Consider the following 17,500-nt stretch of genomic DNA (forward strand, 5'->3'; position numbering starts at 1 on the left):
AAAAAAAAAAAAAAAAAAAAAAAAAAAAAAAAACAGCACATGAGAAGCAGACCACATGCTGGCAGGAACAAGTTCAGGACGGTAGCTGCTAGCAACAAAATTTCAAGAATTCAATCTTTACTTGGCACTGATAAAAATATTTTCCAACAAAATACATCAATAATGGCAAGCAAATTTGGCCCATCTTACCTTCAAATTTTTAAACACAAAATTCTTGGTATGTTGAAGATGGTCAAGAAGTCGACCAGGGGTTGCTATTAACAGATTGACCCCCTTTGTAATACGATCTGCCTCAGCTTGTCGGCTAGAACCACCAGTAACAAGGCCAAGTGTCTGTGAATGATATTTGAGAAGCTCTTTTGCCACATCATGTGTCTGAATTATTGAAAATGGTCAGTCAGTAATAATATCAAGAGAGTTGAATGTAAGGAAGGTTGAAGGAAGACAACAAGAAAAAGGTTGTCAGTGATCGAGCTGCTTCTTATGCATATTAAAAGAGTGTTTGGGTTTGCTTTTCTGGGGTTAGCCGTATGCCATAGGTTTTTATAAAAAAGGGGAGTTTGTATTATCCTTCTAAGAATTTTTTTTTTTTTTTGTGGTCGGTTTGTTGTAAGCTTAGAGGGAGATTTTTATTTTCACTCTTGGAACTTTTCATTCGTGAATGAAGATCTTACTTCATTTATAAAAAAAAAAAAAAAATAGAGTTGTTGAAGATAGATCTAGAGAATGAATCTGAGTTGAGATTCATAAATTACTTTTTATCTTTATAATTATAATTCTTCTTTCTACTAATACAAAATCAAGCCTTTTTTGAAAAAAAAAAATTGTAAGCTCCTTCAGCACCAATATGAGGAGACATTAATAGCTAACGTTAAATAGTAATACGCGCAAGAAGGCGGAAAATTCTACAACCTGCATAGCAAGCTCCCGTGTTGGGCAAATAACGATAACACCAGTTCCATTACGAGGAGTAAAGCTGATGTGATGGAGTAGTTCAACAGCTGGAATAAGAAAGGCAAGGGTTTTCCCGGATCCAGTCCTTGCGGCTCCAAGAACATCTTTGCCAGTCAGAAAAGGTGGAATTGCTCTGGCTTGAATCTGCATTCATAAGGTCAGGAAAATTTGATATTATGCAAGTCCATATATTAGTTTGCTACTACATTTTAAACCGACTAAAAGATATAAATCAATGTTTCAACATATCCACATCTAAAAGAGAAGCCTAACAAGCAGTGCAAGATTCATTAAAAGAACTCCAACCCATATTCGACTGTTAAGTTTACCCCATTACAAATTGTTTATAGTTACCATCAAAACATTGGATATCATTAGATTTTTTTTTTTTCAGCATTCCCGTACTTGCGACTTGCGTACTTCGGGTTAAATAGTTATCAGCAAAAGTTCTACCCTTAATTGAAATTGAATTCAATCTCTACATTTACCTTAACGATGTAAACAACCGAACAATACATGGAACGCCAAAAAGTAAATTGTACATAGAAAATCTCTCTCTATCAAACAAAAAAAATGGCGCGAATATTTGACAACAAAACCGCCTAATCAGAAATCTCACCTGAGTCATATGCTGAAATCCAATGTCTTTAATCGCCCGGAGAGTTTTCTCCGACAATTCAAGCGAATCAAATGAAACTGTACTCATAATTCCTGAGCCACCAGTCTTAACCTTCTTTTTCTCGTTTACTTTCTCCTCATCCTTCTCAACTTTCCCATCGACGCCATCCTCTCCCTCACCATCATTAGCAGTTTCATGTCCTTCCTCCTCCAACTCGCCCTTCTTTTTCGTCTTCCTCTTCTTCTTGTTCATCTTCTCACCTTTTTTCACTTTCTCCTCTGATACATTACCTTCAGCATCTCCTTCCCCTTCTTCTTCAGCTTTCATTGGATTTTGAGGTTCCGATTCTTCAGCAGCCGTTGAAGGAAGATTTTTCTTTGGTCTCTTCCTCTTGGGCCTTTTGTCCATTGCATCAACCTCCGATGAAGAGGGAACTTTCTCGTCCAGTGCAACCATGGATTGACTTCAAGGTGATGAATCTCCCTAGAATTTAGAACACAAGTAGTGAAGAGATGAGGTCAATACCTCGCTAAGCAAGTGGGATTTAAGCCACTCAGGTTTCCTAGGGTTTATCAGCTAAAACCTAAGCCACCGGAGTTGAACAACTTGAACAACTTCGCTGGGCGAACATTTGGGCCGACAACTTGGACTGTTTAAATAGAATTATGGGCTTTTGGGCCTCAATTCATTCCACGTGGCACGTTTTTGGAAACTATTTATTGGATAAATGGCAAAACTTATCATTTAATTCGATTTCTTAAATTACTAAAATACCCCAATTCAAAGATTATAATTACGAGGTATTTTCAAACAATTTTTTTTTTTATTCAAAACCATCCATGATAAAAAAAAAAAATCTGTTTGAACGGTAATAATAAAGTCTTGATTTAAATTTTTGTTGGAGGATGAAAGTCCAGGAATGATCATAAATTTATAAACAAATAATACTTTCTAAATTGGAATGAAGCCTTTTGCAAAACAAAGTCTAGTCTAATAAATTTAACATTCAAGATTTTTTTTTAAATATTATTTTTTCCAAATTAGCAATGCACTGAATGAATGGTGGATTAAGCATGTGAGTTGCACGTTCAAAACCCAAGCAACCTGTCACAACACTTGTTTTTTTTACGCCATAAGCAATACACCTTTGACAAGTATGACGGTGACACAGGACAAGTCGGGCTAGATCCAAGTTTTCTTCATTGTGTTGACACTTTAAACAGACAAACGCCGAGAGCTCTGATTCAAATGGGATCCTTTTCTTTCAACCACACCCATCTTCAGATTCCTTCAGTTCTTCAAATTTTCTCACATTTCATCTTAAAAAATCATTCTATGATAGATCCAGATGACATGATGAAAGAAGATGATACAAGTATGGATAGATTATGTGTATCATTTTTGGAAGGAGAGCAAATGGTAAAACCACTTGCCTGCAATTGATCCAAATGCTCCTGTAACATGCTGTTCTTGATTGGGGAGTCTCTGTTAAACAAGAACAAAAACTTAACCAAAATGCAAACACAATCATTTGATTCCAACACCCACCTTGTCTTATCAAATATAAAGGTCTAAACAAAAAAATATACATATACACCTTCATGGCCCCCCACCTAAAGGTTATGGAGAAATGTAGCTAGGCTCCATCAAGGCTTGACCCAGAGCTTCCATGGCTGCACCTTAATATTAGACTCTAAGCAGATAGATACTGAGTTCAGGAGTTCCATTGCTATCTGGGTTCACCATGTAGAAAGCTTCCGAATCTTTAGAACCCACAATTCTCTCGAATCTGGCTCTCATGTACATGATTTCATCATCGGAACCGGCTTCAGATTCAGGCGACTCTGATTCATAGCTTCTTGGAAGAACACCTGCACCCATTGAAATTGGCTCCACGGCCTTAAGGATTTTCATCTCTTTAGCTCCACAATCCTTCTTTGTAGCAAAACCACTCTTCCTGCCATTGCAGAATGTCCTCCAGAGAGGCTCTTCTAGCAGCCTCGCTGCTTTCTTTTCCCCTTCTTTCTCTCTATCACATTCCAACGCGATTCGGACTAACCCAGATGCCATTTCTTTTACCAACCCAGCAATAGGCGTCGCTAGCTCTACCAAAAGGGCCGGTTCCGAGTTGGGGTCTCTTTGAAATGCAAAATGCACATGCCCACGCCGAGATCCGAAAAGGGTTCCGATGACTCGAGAACCCAGACACGGTGAAAGGGTCGACCGACTTTTAGCAAAAACCCGGAGAACAGAACGCAACCGCGCAACTGCTACGGCTGGCATCTTCCTTCTTGTTGGTGGGGGCTCTGGAGAGACGACTCTGTTTTTTTTCTTCTTGATCTCTTCTGGGTCCAGCTCGGCGGGCTCGGAGGAGGGCTTGAGGGATGGGAGTGGACATGGATCGTCTTCTTCTTGACTCCCAACCTTCTGGGTCCAGTGGAAGTGTCTTCTGGAGGTGGAGGAATCCATGAATGAGAAAGATTATGCGCTCTTCTGTTTAATGTGGTATGTCTGTGGGGGCAGTACTCAAAGTTCCTTATTTTCTAGGCAGGGCAAGAGAATCCTGACAAAAGAAACAAACACTGACCCACAGGAAACATGTAAAAATGGGAAAGAAAGGAATCTGAGGAGACAAAGTGAGTGTTCTTTCACTTTCTTGTGGGTAGAGACAGGGGATTAGGAGGGGTTTTGACTGGCCGATTACCCTAATCTCGAACAAGTAAAACTATGGGAGCAGAGGATTGAGACACTACAAAAGAGTGGAGACAACCCTGTTCCACTATGAACATTGGTCGGGAAACGCAAGCTCTGAAGAATTCTGAGCTGTGTGTTGTGGAGATGCAGAGTATGATAAGAGATGACGCAAGGCTTTTATCTGAAACCTCATACCCTTTGCTGGCTCTGGAGTCTACATTCCATCTATCAACTTCTGTAACTGACACCTCCTAGTTCAATGAGCCACAAGGATGAAGGCAGATGAAAAGTTGGAACCTTTTTGAAAAAACAAAAACATAGCCGTTATATGATTTGACTAAATCCTTTGCAGTTGATTCCATTACAGCCTTTATAGTTCAAAATAGACAGAGAGGTAATTCTCCTCTACAATCGTCACCGTCTTAGTTGTCATTCGTGGGATTCCACTGTCCACTTGTCCACTCACCCTCAAGGCTCAACGCCCTCGCGCACTCTTTCCCTATCTTAATTTCCCCTCTCCAATTGATATGCGATCTTACTGTTAGACGAACACGACTCTCCACAACGGTATAATATTGTCCACTTTGAGCATAAACTCTCATGACTATGCTTTAAGCCACTAATGGAGATAGTATTCCTCAATTATAAACTCATGATCATTCCCTAAATTAGCGGACGTAGGACTTTCATCCAATACTCATAATCCACCCATCTTTGGATTACAGAGCCCTCATTAGCACTAATTACTCTCTCTAATTAACGCGTGATCTCACAATCTACTCACGTTAAAACCAGTGTCCTCGCTCGCACTCATTTCTCTCTCCAATCAAGTTGGATTTCATAATCCACACCTTCGAAGTCCAACGTCTCACTGGCACACCGAGTGTCCAAGCTTACTACTTCCACTCATGTCTTGATAAAACTCGACCGGTTGAAGACGCAAGATGAGGAAAATGAGCCATTGGATGGAGAAGCCATCGTTAATGTAAGCATAAAACGGGGAACGAGGTCATGATGGTGATGTCCCCTTCGACTGCACTTATCTATCACTGGGCTCTGATTCCAACTGGGCCGTGAAATGTGGGCTTTAGCTCTATGGATTGGGCCATAAGCATAATAAATGACGTAAGGTATTATTTTTATTTATTTAAAAAAAATGAAATTACATAAATATTAAAAAAGGCAATTGTTTGGAGATGGATCGTGACATTTAGCAGCTACACTAAGTAGATAAGCCAAAGCAGTTTGAGATCAGCAAATGGTTTGGGTAAGATTTGAGCCAAGCCATTTTTAATCATATTATTTTAATTATGCCAACAAAACTGCTTTTAAAATAATTATATATAATAAAATACGAAGAAATTGACGTTGAAAAATGAATTATAATTTAATTTTTAAAATCCTTTTAATTTGTTTATGTATAAAATTAGTTGGCGTTGCGGGCTGGGATTCTGCCAGTTGCCTACAAACTTAAAAAACTTAGTTAAGTTTGAAAATTGTATTTATTTATTTATTTCAAGGAAAAGTTCCAATTGTGCTTTATCAATATTAAATTAATTAAATTAATTAATTTTTCCGTTTTCCCCCCTAACCGTATACTCTTTTAAATTAATGTAACCTAATCATTTAATATTAATCATTAATTAATTTGACTTTTTATTTATTTATTTATTACTATATTCACTTTTTTTTTATTTTTTTTATAGCAGCTTGAATGTCATGAGCATGAGTTAGAAGGGCTATCCATTGAGCTACAGTCCTAATCGTTAAGTAGCGGTCTATTTCTCAGCTTGCACTAATGATTGGTTTAATCCATCCTTGACCCTAATAAAATTGAGTATTATGGAGTCAGTGAGTCGAGTAGTTTGTGTTCTCGATAGGTTCTGTTTGCCTATCCCCTCATAGTCCATTGGTGGGTAGGATGGTAAATTTACAGGGAGCCCACCTTCTCTTCAGACATGTTCTCGACAAGTTAGCAATTTTTTATTGATATGAGAGTGTAAGCAATTAAAAGCAACATTCTACCGGTTTTCCTACTTAAAATGAGTGAAATAAATGAAATGAAACTCCATGTTCCGTATTAATTAAAATAGCTTTCATGGTCCCTACATAATAAAGAAACAGAGGTATGGAGATGGAATTTGAAGTAGTTTGAATTGAAACCATCAAGAATTTGGTCCATTTAACAATCGTTTTTTTAATGTTTTATGACATAAAACAAGGTGCAGCTAGTATGTGTATTCAAGATTGTCACAGTCCATTAATGTGAAAGTTTTTATTATATGGTGAGAGTTGAATGAAGGCTTAATCTCGTCCATTCAATACATATAAGGCCCCTACAACCCTCACCCAATTCCTTCACCCAACCCCTCATTCCTGCAATTTGCCTACCCCGGTCCCATCTCATTCAAACAAATTTATAACAATCCGAGTCCACCGCTAGTACATATTATCTGTTTTAGTTCGTTATATATCGCGTCAACCTCACAATTTTAAAACGCGTTTATTGAGAAAAGGTTTCCACACCCTTGTAAGGAATGTTTTGTTCTCCTCTCCAACCAAGGTGGGATCTCACAATCCACCCCCTTGTGGGCCAGCATTCTCGCTGGTACACTATTTGGTGTTTGACTCTGATACCATTTGTAACAGCTCAAGTTCACTGCTAGCAAATATTTGTTCACTTTGACCAATTAAAATGCGTATGCTAGGAGAAGTTTCTACACCTTTATAAGGAATGTTTTGTTCTCCTCTTTAATTAAGGTGAGATTTTACATAAGACATGACTATTTCGAAAATTTAACCCTAAGTAGTGCATTTCTCTATATCTATTATCGATGCACTAGTTTTTCGTTGGACCCTTCCAGAATATAATAACTGAGAATATTTGCTTAATCCACCCCACCTAAATGGTGGATGAAAGTTCTCTATTTATAACCAAATAAATTACAAGAATATGAAAATAGTAATAAATGGAAATAACAATATATGTAAAGATACTCACGCTAATAATATATTTGCCTATCATATTTTAGTAAACTATAATTTAGTATTAAATATTATTAACAATAATCCAACTGGAACGTTGGGCAGCTCAAACTCGAAGCTTCACAAAAAGACCATGAAATTTTTTACGACAATTTCTTGGGTTTGTAAATTTGAATAAATATATAAAACATATAATAAAAAGTCATTTGAAACTTATATGAAATAAGAAAATGAGGGTTACCGAATTCATTTAAAAGCGAATAAATAAAAGAAAATAAGGATATTTTTAATTATCAATTTCAGTGCCACCTTAGAATATCCTGAACAAAAATTAAATGAATAAATAAACAAAAGATATATTATTTTATAATTACACGCAACCACTTTGAATGGTCCCATAATTAAAAAAATTAGCTTATAGTATAATAATACTCATTTTTAAATTAAATTCATTGACACAGAGCCTCATAGAATTTTTCTAAGCTTAAACAATTAATAAACGTTACATGCATTATTGTATTTTTATCGTTACATGAAAGTACAACCCGACATAAAGATTGTTTTATTTATATAGTTTAAAAAAAAAAATAATAAAAAGCGATTACTTTTTCCAGCATATACATTTAAATCTTAATATTTGTCTCCAATGTGCTTCACTCGGTTAAACGACAACGTTTTATACCACAAAACGCGTACGCGGCGGCTCCGTCCGGCGTCCGGCCGTGCAATTTTGCCGTCTTTGGAAATCTCATCGTTAACACCATAGAATGACGTGGCCAGTTTGGAGCATTTAGATTTTTTATTTATTTAATTAATTTATATAAAATCCGTCGGATATTTCAAAGAAACAAACAAATTAATTAATTAAATTTTAAAGAGTTTTTTTTTTGGTACGTGATCGTCAAGGAGGCGTGGAAGAGGGGTAAAAGGCTTTGCTGCAATGTGGGGGTGCCACGTGGAATAGTGGCAAAATGGAGTCAACGCAAAAGGTTTGACTAAGATCCATATATGTTATATCCATAAAACCCTAAATTCATATGCACGGAATCAAATCTCTTTTATAAACTTTATGAAAGTATTAATAATTTAATTTTATTTTCGAGGCCTTTTTACCAAATTCCTTTCACTTTATGTTTAATACTCAAATAAAGGATAATTTTGATTTAAGGATATTAATAACTAATTATTACTTTAAAAAAATATTTGAAATACACATTTGGAATACGTGTCTAGTGTGATTTGATTTTTAACGAGGCAGGTGATTAAATGTGATATATATAATTATAATTTATTTGACTTTGTAACGATATGTCGTTTTTTCAATGAAAACGCTCGACTTTATAATATTACATTCCTTAATAATGGGTACAAGGTATATTTATAATTCTTTTCATAAATATAAAATTCAAAGAGGAATATTAGAAAAAAAAGAAAAAGGAAAAGAAAAGTCGTCAATTTGACAGAAGATATTATGATAATTTAGCATAAAAAAGAAAAAGAAATAAAATTATTATTGTAATTTTCTTAAAAATATTAATAGGAATTTGGCGCTTCCTTAAAACGGGTTGACGGCGTCATCACAGTCGTCACCGGCAGGAATTATAAGGAAAAAGAATCCAATTTATCAATAACTTTATAAACACATAAAAAATTAGATTCAAATAATTTTTTTATATATTAAAAAAAATGGTTAATTAAGAGGTAATTTCGAGATAGAAGGAAGGGTATTTTGGGTATAATGAGAATTATGTCTGTGACTAATCTAGAGAGAGAAAAGATATGTAATATGTGAAGCATGTGAATGGACGAGTTTGACCCTAACACAACGCAGCCTCTTCCGCGGTCTTTTTGTTCATCGTTATCTTCCTTGCATTTAGTTCAGTGAACATTTCAGTAGATCCTCTCATGCTTATCGTCCAGTTACCTCCATTCTTAATTAACTGCCATTTATAACCATTTTCGTCTCCATTTCCGACATGAATCACCTCAGAATTCGTTGATTTTAAGGAAAAAAGAAAGAAACAAAGTTGTTGGTTTTTACAATTCTTTTTAAGGCAGGAAATTTCCAATTGGGTCAGATCTTGGTATTTACTCACTACTGATTCTCTGCTAACTCTTTTTACTTTTATGCGAAGTTCATTCATTATCTGGAAGATCGCTTCCAGTTTCACCTCATAAAGAAGCTTGGAAAGTTAAAACAGAGCCCTTCACGCGAAACCCAGATTTTTATTGTTGTTGATTCTGCAAATTTTGTACCCTTTTGAGCTGAGATCAAAATTTATTGACTTGAAGAAGGGGAAATGTCTTGGTCAACGCTGTCGGATAGGTTTCCTCTCCAGTGGGTAGTCTTTGGTTTTGCCGTTGACGTGAGATTCCAGCTCGAGCGACAAAATGGTGGAGTTTTCAATATCCCATTGTGGGTTGGCTTTGTTTTTACCTTTCAGGGTTTCATTTAAAATCCACCTTCGTTTTGTTGAAGCAGCGTTTTGTTTTGTAAAACCCCATCTCCTGTGTTGGTCAAATCCGGGGGCTTCTAAATGAAAGGGAGGAAGCTTTGAACAGTATAAACTGCTCTGTTTCATAGAATCTGCCTTTTGGGGGTTTCTGATTTCTGGGCTCCTTATTTCCAAGTTGATCGTCTTTTAAGACCCCATTTCTGGAATAAGAGAGCTGTTTTTGGTGTTGGCTTAGAAATGGGCGGTGGTAGAAGACGAAGGAAGCAGCATTTCAGAAGGATTCATGCCTTTCCTTGTGGTAGAGCATCATTCAAAGATGAACAGTCATTAATTGGAGGGCCAGGGTTCTCAAGGGTAGTTTACTGTAACGATCCAGATGGTTTTGAGGCGAGTCTTCTCAACTATGGAGGCAATTATGTCAAAACTTCAAAGTATACTATTGCTTCATTCTTCCCCAGATCCTTGTTTGAGCAATTCAGAAGGGTTGCCAATTTGTATTTCCTCCTTTGTGCTCTGCTTGCCTTTAGCCCTCTCTCGCCTTATTCGCCCATCAGTAATGTTCTTCCTCTTCTTCTTGTTATTGGTGTCACCATGGGCAAAGAGGGTGTTGAAGATTGGAGGCGAACCAAACAGGTACAAATTGAGCTTAGAACTACTGCTTGTTTATGAAATCATATCCGTTTTTGATCTGAAATCTGCAGTGGCATGACTGTTTTTGTGTTTATGTGGATATTGTTTTCAGGACATGGAGATGAATAACAGGATAGTGAAAGTACATATTCAAGAGGGTGAGTTTGTTGAGACTAAATGGATGGACTTGAAAGTTGGGGACGTGGTTAAGGTGGAGAAGGATGAATTCTTCCCTGCTGATCTCATTTTACTGTCGTCGAGTTACGAGGAAGCGATTTGCTATGTCGAGACGATGAATCTTGATGGCGAAACGAATTTGAAGCTAAAGAATGCATTAGAAGCAAGCTCGAACTTCCACGAGGATTCGAGCTTTAAGAATTTCAAGGCTGTAATAAAATGTGAAGACCCCAATGCAAATTTGTATTCCTTTGTGGGAAGTATGGAGCTTGAAGAACAGCAACACCCCCTCAGTCCTCAGCAGCTTCTTCTTCGTGACTCGAAGCTGCGGAACACAGATTTTATATATGGGGTCGTGATCTTCACGGGTCATGATACGAAGGTTATTCAGAACTCAACAGCTCCTCCTTCCAAGAGAAGCAAGATTGAGAAGAGGATGGATAAGATTGTGTTCTTCCTGTTTGCTGTTTTGGTTTTGATATCAATTGCTGGGTCGATTTTTTTCGGAGTTTCGACTAGGGACGATATAGAAAACGGAAGACCTACGAGATGGTACCTTAGGCCAGACGATACGACAATATATTACGATCCCAAAAATGCTCCAGCTGCGGCAATATTGCAGTTTTTGACAGCTCTGATGCTTTTTAGCTATTTGATTCCCATATCATTGTATGTGTCCATTGAAATTGTCAAAGTTCTGCAGAGTGTCTTCATCAACCAAGATCTTCACATGTACCATGAGGAAACTGATAAGCCAGCTCGTGCCCGTACCTCGAATTTGAATGAAGAGCTTGGCCAAGTTGACACCATTCTTTCTGATAAAACCGGGACATTGACCTGCAATTCAATGGAGTTCATCAAGTGTTCGGTGGGCGGGACTGCTTACGGACGAGGAATTACAGAAATAGAGAGAGCTCTTGCAAGACGAAAGGAATCAACTTTACCTGAAAATTTAGAGGCCAACATTGCACGTCTTAGCAGCGAAAAAGCGTTCATTAAGGGGTTCAATTTCAAGGACGAAAGAATAATGGATGGTAATTGGGTGAACGAGCCTCGAGCCGATGTAATCCAGAAGTTCCTACAGCTTCTTGCTATCTGTCATACTGCATTGCCAGAAATTGATGAGGAAACTGGTAACATTTCATATGAAGCTGAATCACCAGATGAGGCAGCTTTTGTGATTGCAGCCAGAGAATTTGGATTCGAGTTCTATGAACGGACTCAGACAAGCATTTCGTTGCGGGAGTTCGATCCAACCTCGGCCCGAAAAGTCGAAAGGTCAGTTCATATTTTTACCTGTTGCAGCTTGGAGTAGTCTTTGGATCAATCACCATTGAAGTTATGGCTATGTTTTGCAGATCATATCAACTCCTGGATGTTTTGGAGTTTAATAGCACAAGAAAACGGATGTCTGTGATTGTAAGAGATGCACAGGGACAGCTACTACTACTCTGTAAAGGAGCTGACAGGTGGGTGAACTTAAAGGACCGATCTATGTTCTTTATGGCAAAGACATGTTTTCTCATATACCCTTTACCTTGAAATGCAGTGTTATGTTTGAAAGACTTGCAAAGAATGGAAGTGAGTTTGAAGAACAGACAAAGGTGCATATCAATGAGTACGCCGATGCCGGTTTAAGAACTTTGGTTCTAGCGTACCGTGAGCTGAAACAGGAGGAGTTTAATAAATTTCATCAAGAATTCATAAAAGCCAAGAACACAGTGAGCACGGATCGTGACGACACCATCGATCAGTTAACAGAAAGCATCGAGAAAGATTTGATTCTTCTTGGTGCTACAGCAGTTGAAGATAAACTTCAAAATGGGGTATGAATTAAGTTCTGGAATAGTATAAACTCATATCACGAAGAGGAAGAACTGACAGGTTATTGTTTGTTTTGTTTTGTTTTGTTTTGTTAGGTCCCTGAATGCATTGACAAGCTTGCTCAGGCTGGTATAAAAATATGGGTGCTGACTGGTGATAAAATGGAAACAGCCATCAACATTGGGTAAGCATAATCTATTAGAGTTTTCGAGTACTAGTTCTTGTTGATGTTCGGTGTGCTAACCTGCTTCTCGTTCCTGAACTCGAACGCCCTTTCTTCAGCTTTGCTTGTAGTTTACTTAGGCAAGGAATGAGGCAAATCACTATCAGCTCAGAGACTGTTGAAGGAAAAGCTCTAGACCAAGTTGAAGAGGTTCACAAATCTGCAGCTATCAAGGTAATCAAACCAAGTTCACAAAGTGGACGACAGGATTGTGGAACTGATAGTACTTGGTTGACTTTCAGGCGTTTAAGGAAAGCGTGACTCGACAAATAACCGATGCAAAAGCATTACTTGCATCTTCAAGCAAAACCCCGGAAGCGTTGGCTTTGATAATTGATGGAAAGTCGCTCACCTACGCTCTGGAGGACGATGTGAAGAACTTATTTCTGGAGCTTGCCATTGGCTGTGCTTCAGTTATCTGCTGCAGATCATCTCCTAAACAGAAAGCACAAGTAAGCATACCTTCTTCCCTTTTCCAGACAGTGAAATCAAGAAATAAGAAGCAGAAGTCTAATAGAATGCTTCTTACATAAATGCAGGTTACCCAATTGGTTAAGGTCGAAACAGGTAGCACTACTCTAGCAGTCGGTGATGGTGCAAACGACGTCGGGATGCTTCAAGAAGCGGATATCGGGATTGGTATTAGCGGTGTAGAAGGGATGCAGGTAAATTTGAAACAGATCCCCACTTTATGTTCTATGTGATCAAAACAACTTTGTTTCATACTTTTGAACTTCTGAGTTTCAGGCAGTCATGTCGAGCGACATTGCCATAGCACAGTTTCGATATTTGGAACGGCTGCTCCTTGTGCATGGACATTGGTGTTACAGGAGAATCTCTTCCATGGTAATATATGATCTTTAAAAAGAGCTCGACTTTAGCTTCTTAGACTTGAAACATCGAGTCTCGACTTTGATGAAACGTAGTAAAATAGTTGAGATATCGAACTGACTGAGTTTTCTTTGTGGCAGATATGCTACTTCTTCTACAAGAACATTGTTTTTGGGTTCACTCTCTTCTTCTTTGAGCTGTATGCATCATTCTCCGGCCAATCTGTATTCGATGACTGGTTCCTTTCGCTGTATAACGTCTTCTTTACGTCTCTCCCTGTGATCGCATTGGGAGTATTCGACCAGGACGTCTCATCCCGGCACTGTCTCAAGGTAAGTCCAACGTCGAACCATTGTCTTATGGATGCAATCTTTTGGCTACCTTAAGTACAATGTCAAAGGCCTCATTGCCCTGTGTTTTAACATTTCAGTTCCCACTTTTATACCAAGAAGGTGTCCAAAACGTGTTGTTTAGTTGGGTTCGAGTTATCGGTTGGGTGTTCAACGGGCTACTAAGTTCTATCATCATCTTCTTCTTTTGTGTCGGGGCAATCGAATATCAAGCTTTCCGCAGCAGTGGAGAGGTCGTCGGGTTGGAAATTCTGGGCGTCACCATGTACACTTGTGTCGTCTGGGTTGTAAACTGTCAAATGGCATTATCAATCAGTTACTTCACATACATTCAACATCTCTTCATCTGGGGCAGCATCATTCTCTGGTACTTATTCCTTATGGCATATGGAGCTATGAACCCAACCATATCAACCACTGCATTTCAGGTCTTCGTCGAGGCCTGCGCCCCGGCGCCATCGTTTTGGATCCTCACACTATTAGCTCTGGGAGCTTCCCTTCTCCCATACTTCATCTACGCATCAATCCAAATGCGATTCTTCCCAATGAATCATCAAATGATTCAATGGATAAAAGCCGATGGGCACGCGAACGACCCAGAATACTGTCAAGTAGTGAGACAACGATCGTTACGACACACAACCGTCGGTTACACAGCTCGGTTCAAAGCATCAAAGCATCTTAGAGAAATCCCAGAAAGCAACAACCATTAGTCTGCTGATGAGATCCTTTACCATAGAAAGATATGACACTTTTGCATAGGAAGTTTCTTCTCAGTGTATATATATATATATATATAATATATATATATATATATATATATATAGATATATGTTTATACAACAGATGTATATAAGATTCTTGTGTTCTGCTGCTCCTTGTTGAAGCCAAACAAAGAGAAGCGCCAGTTAATTGGTTAAAAGGATTTAATGAAAATAAGAGAATTAAAATTGAAATTTTGAAAATAGAATTAAAAAAATTAAAATATTAAATTGAGAGTAAATTTAAAAAGATTTATAATTGAATTATCATTATTTTAATTGGGGAATTTGGAGCCACGAATTGAAATCCAGTGTTGTGCCAGGTCAGCACCTCAATCCCTCTTTTCTTCTTCTTCTTCTTCTTCACTCGACGTTTGGTGGCTCTGTTTCAGTCATCCAGAGGTAGCGACAATGGCGATGAAGATGGCCGTCAGAGCTTCCGCCGTTACCCCACATCGTTCACTTCCTTCACTGCCTTCGTCCTCTCAAAGATCCGATTCCAAATCTCAATTCCGTCCCATCTCCGTTGGCTTACCGGCGTCCACTACCCTCTCGATGTTAGCCCTAATTTCCTCTCCCTATGAAGCTAGGGCTCTCAATAAGGACCAAATCGTTTCATCTCTCAATGATGTAAGTATCATTCTTTTGTTCCAGGTAAATGGTCGGTTTTCAACAAAGAATTTCTCACAGTTGTTTAATGCTTTGTGGAATGGTAGGTGGAGAAGACGATTGATCAGGTTCAAGAAGCGGGTTCGAATTTCTTTGATATTGCACAACAGCTCATTGACTCTGCTAGAACTATTTTGAAGCCGGGTGTTGATGCGGCGCTGCCGATTGTAAAGCAGGCTGGAGAAGAGGCGCTGAAGGTTGCTTCTCCTACAATTTCTGAGGCTTCAAAGAAAGCCCTCGAAGCACTTCAGGGCTCTGGCATTGACACCCAGCCTGTTCTAACTGCTGCTAAGGTCTGTGCTTCTTAATTGGACGCTATTAACTCAGTTTAATACATGAAAGAAGATTATGGCTGAGAATCAGTAGACTGTTCAAATCTGGGTCTGCTCTACTCGATGATTTTAGTATTTGTTCGACTGTTTTCATCAAACCCAGCTTCACATATCAAATACTTTCATGGTTGCAGACAGTAGTAGGTGCAGCGGAACAAACTGGGAAGGTCATTGAGGGTGCCAAGCCTATAGCCTCGTCGACTGTCGAGACAATCTCCACAGCAGACCCTCTTGTAATTGCAGAAATTGCTGGAGCCTTAGCCGTGGCATACCTGCTCTTTCCTCCAATTTGGTCGGCCATATCTTTCAGCTTTCGTGGCTACAAAGGTGCATCTGCTCTCTTTTATGGAAATGCCTCTTGATTTGGAGGTTTCGTTTGTACAGAGTGATTTAGTCTGATTGGTGGTATAATTCTGTATCTTGATTCTTGACCAGGTGAGCTCTCTCCTGCTCAAACACTTGAGCTAATTTCGTCGAGCAATTACGTTCTGATCGATATACGATCCGAGAAAGACAAGGATAAGTCTGGCATTCCTCGCCTTCCATCTAGTGCTAAGAACCAGTTGATTGCCATTCCGTAAGTCAAACAAGCTTGCATTTTTCATAAATTCCATATGGGGGCACCTTATCAGCAGCATTTGCATCAAATTGTTTCAGATTGGAAGAATTACCGAGCAAGTTGCGGGGCATTGTCCGAAATGTAAAGAAGCTAGAAGCTGAACTTTCAGCCATCAAGATATCATATCTCAAGAAACTTAACAAAGGCTCCAATGTAGTGATCTTGGGCTCGTGAGTAATCTTGCCTGACTCAAATATTTCTTTGATCTACTTCATTTGTTCATTAAATTTCATGGAAATTCAGGTACTCAGACTCGGGAAAAGCAGTTGCAAAAGCACTGACAAGGCTTGGCTTCAAGAACTCCTGGATTGTAACAGATGGGTTTTTAGGTAGCAAAGGTTGGTTACAGAGTCGGTTAGGGACAGATACATATAAGTTCTCATTTGCAGAGATCCTTTCTCCGTCCCGAGTCATCCCCGCCGCAACCAAACGTTTCGGGACGACGTCACTGACAACATCTGGTCAAAAATTGCTTCCTGGTGCTGATTAAAATCTTGGTTATTCATGCTGTAATTCTTGATTTGATTTAGTCTTTGTATCTGGCCACAGTTACTGCTTGCTGTATTTTTCGGGTTGATAATGGTGAAAAGGTAGAAATAGCATCATATTAAGATTCATTCAACCTCTTCCCACTAACCAGAACATCGAATAATTCAAGACCAGGTTAGAATTCAGGTATAATTACTGTAGACAGAAAGAAAACAAGATAGGAAAGACTTGATAGCTGCAGAACTTTTGTATATATAGCCTTTAATTACAGACGATCAAGAAAATTCTGAACAGGCCATATGTGTATGTGATACAAGTAGAAGGCACCAAAAACATCCATCAACAAACATCACTTTTTCAGAGAATAGAATTATACAGAGCTATATCATTTGGGCATGTGTGTGTTGTTGTGACCATATAAATCTACAGACAGGGTAATGAAGGAAGCATGAAGAATATTTAAGGATAGGCATTGTATCTGTTATACTTATGGTTGTTTCTGGTGGCGCAGCAGCCGATGCAATAGATGATAGTGATGACTATGAGGGCACAAGAGTTGAAAATGGCAAGACGCCTCCATTCCTTGCGGATGTTGACCAGAATTCCGCCCTTGCAGGATTTGCAGTCGTAGCATAGAGTATTTTGATTGTTGCTCCAGGTGGTGCAGTCGCTGTCGGGGACTGCCGGCCCTGCTTCAGGGACTATCCAGAATGTGGCGTTCTTGAACTTGAACCCGCAGTAGGACGGTGGCTTGCAACAGCCAGACTGCAAAACAATTCAAATTGGTTTAGACAAAATTGGTGGTCGTCTGAAAACTCAATATATCATTCTCAGATACGATGGATCATGAACAACAGGGGCAAGGCCAAGGCTTGAATTAATATATG

The 17,500-nt window shown here is 38.7% G+C and overlaps 5 protein-coding genes across 6 annotated transcripts in view; 2 read left to right on the forward strand and 3 right to left on the reverse strand.

Moving 5' to 3' along the window:
- LOC111431667 (DEAD-box ATP-dependent RNA helicase 51-like) overlaps positions 1-2,155 on the reverse strand; it is a 5,568-nt gene extending 3,413 nt beyond the window's left edge. The window contains exons 1-3 of the mRNA XM_023068371.1: positions 1,574-2,155; positions 913-1,098; positions 190-375 (exon numbers count right to left, since the gene is read on the reverse strand). Of these exons, the coding sequence (XP_022924139.1) occupies positions 190-375; positions 913-1,098; positions 1,574-2,029 (828 nt within the window). The 5' untranslated portion in view covers positions 2,030-2,155. The remainder of the gene's footprint in view (positions 1-189; positions 376-912; positions 1,099-1,573) is intronic.
- Positions 2,156-3,083: 928 nt separating this feature from the next.
- On the reverse strand, positions 3,084-4,508 carry LOC111431598 (protein MIZU-KUSSEI 1-like). The gene has a single exon (XM_023068282.1). The coding sequence runs from the start codon at positions 4,040-4,042 to the stop codon at positions 3,260-3,262; it is 783 nt and encodes a 260-aa protein (XP_022924050.1). The 5' UTR covers positions 4,043-4,508; the 3' UTR covers positions 3,084-3,259.
- Positions 4,509-8,684: 4,176 nt separating this feature from the next.
- On the forward strand, positions 8,685-14,616 carry LOC111431552 (putative phospholipid-transporting ATPase 9). Of its 2 annotated transcripts, none has more exons than XR_002708516.1 (12): positions 8,685-10,341; positions 10,451-11,793; positions 11,874-11,984; positions 12,065-12,341; positions 12,435-12,523; positions 12,622-12,736; positions 12,805-13,014; positions 13,102-13,227; positions 13,310-13,408; positions 13,534-13,725; positions 13,824-14,528; positions 14,559-14,616. XR_002708516.1 is itself a non-coding variant. In XM_023068235.1 (12 exons), the coding sequence occupies exons 2-12, from the start codon at positions 9,946-9,948 to the stop codon at positions 14,454-14,456; spliced, it is 3,591 nt and encodes a 1,196-aa protein (XP_022924003.1). In that variant the 5' UTR covers positions 8,685-9,646; positions 9,735-9,945; the 3' UTR covers positions 14,457-14,569. The 2 variants fall into 2 exon arrangements, 1 of the variants encoding a protein (XP_022924003.1); XM_023068235.1 differs by having other exon boundaries at positions 8,685-9,646; positions 9,735-10,341; positions 13,824-14,569.
- Positions 14,617-14,812: 196 nt separating this feature from the next.
- Positions 14,813-16,741, forward strand: LOC111431685 (calcium sensing receptor, chloroplastic). The gene is made up of 6 exons (XM_023068388.1): positions 14,813-15,134; positions 15,221-15,466; positions 15,640-15,832; positions 15,941-16,082; positions 16,163-16,294; positions 16,368-16,741. Exons 1-6 carry the CDS (start codon positions 14,916-14,918, stop codon positions 16,612-16,614), a joined length of 1,179 nt encoding a protein of 392 aa, XP_022924156.1. The 5' UTR covers positions 14,813-14,915; the 3' UTR covers positions 16,615-16,741.
- Positions 16,742-16,942: 201 nt separating this feature from the next.
- Positions 16,943-17,500, reverse strand: part of LOC111431686 (tetraspanin-11-like) — a 1,202-nt gene continuing 644 nt past the window's right edge. Inside the window, exon 2 of the mRNA XM_023068389.1 lies at positions 16,943-17,378. Coding sequence (XP_022924157.1) covers positions 17,073-17,378 — 306 coding nt within the window. The 3' untranslated portion in view covers positions 16,943-17,072. The remainder of the gene's footprint in view (positions 17,379-17,500) is intronic.

This window comes from Cucurbita moschata, unplaced genomic scaffold (assembly GCF_002738365.1).
Source record: "Cucurbita moschata cultivar Rifu unplaced genomic scaffold, Cmos_1.0 Cmo_Scf00036, whole genome shotgun sequence".
NCBI lineage: Eukaryota > Viridiplantae > Streptophyta > Magnoliopsida > Cucurbitales > Cucurbitaceae > Cucurbita > Cucurbita moschata.

Bases quoted from the DNA above. Each gene is read 5' to 3' on its own strand.
- LOC111431685 (XM_023068388.1), top strand. From the start codon at position 14,916: ATGGCGATGAAGATGGCCGTCAGAGCTTCCGCCGTTACCCCACATCGT. The intron at 15,467-15,639 runs GTCTGTGCTTCT...TCATGGTTGCAG, and splicing joins CTGTTCTAACTGCTGCTAAG to ACAGTAGTAGGTGCAGCGGA. The intron at 15,833-15,940 runs GTGCATCTGCTC...ATTCTTGACCAG, and splicing joins CAGCTTTCGTGGCTACAAAG to GTGAGCTCTCTCCTGCTCAA.
- LOC111431598 (XM_023068282.1), bottom strand. From the start codon at position 4,042: ATGGATTCCTCCACCTCCAGAAGACACTTCCACTGGACCCAGAAGGTT.
- LOC111431552 (XM_023068235.1), top strand. From the start codon at position 9,946: ATGGGCGGTGGTAGAAGACGAAGGAAGCAGCATTTCAGAAGGATTCAT. The intron at 12,524-12,621 runs GTAAGCATAATC...CCCTTTCTTCAG, and splicing joins GAAACAGCCATCAACATTGG to CTTTGCTTGTAGTTTACTTA. The intron at 13,409-13,533 runs GTAATATATGAT...TCTTTGTGGCAG, and splicing joins ACAGGAGAATCTCTTCCATG to ATATGCTACTTCTTCTACAA.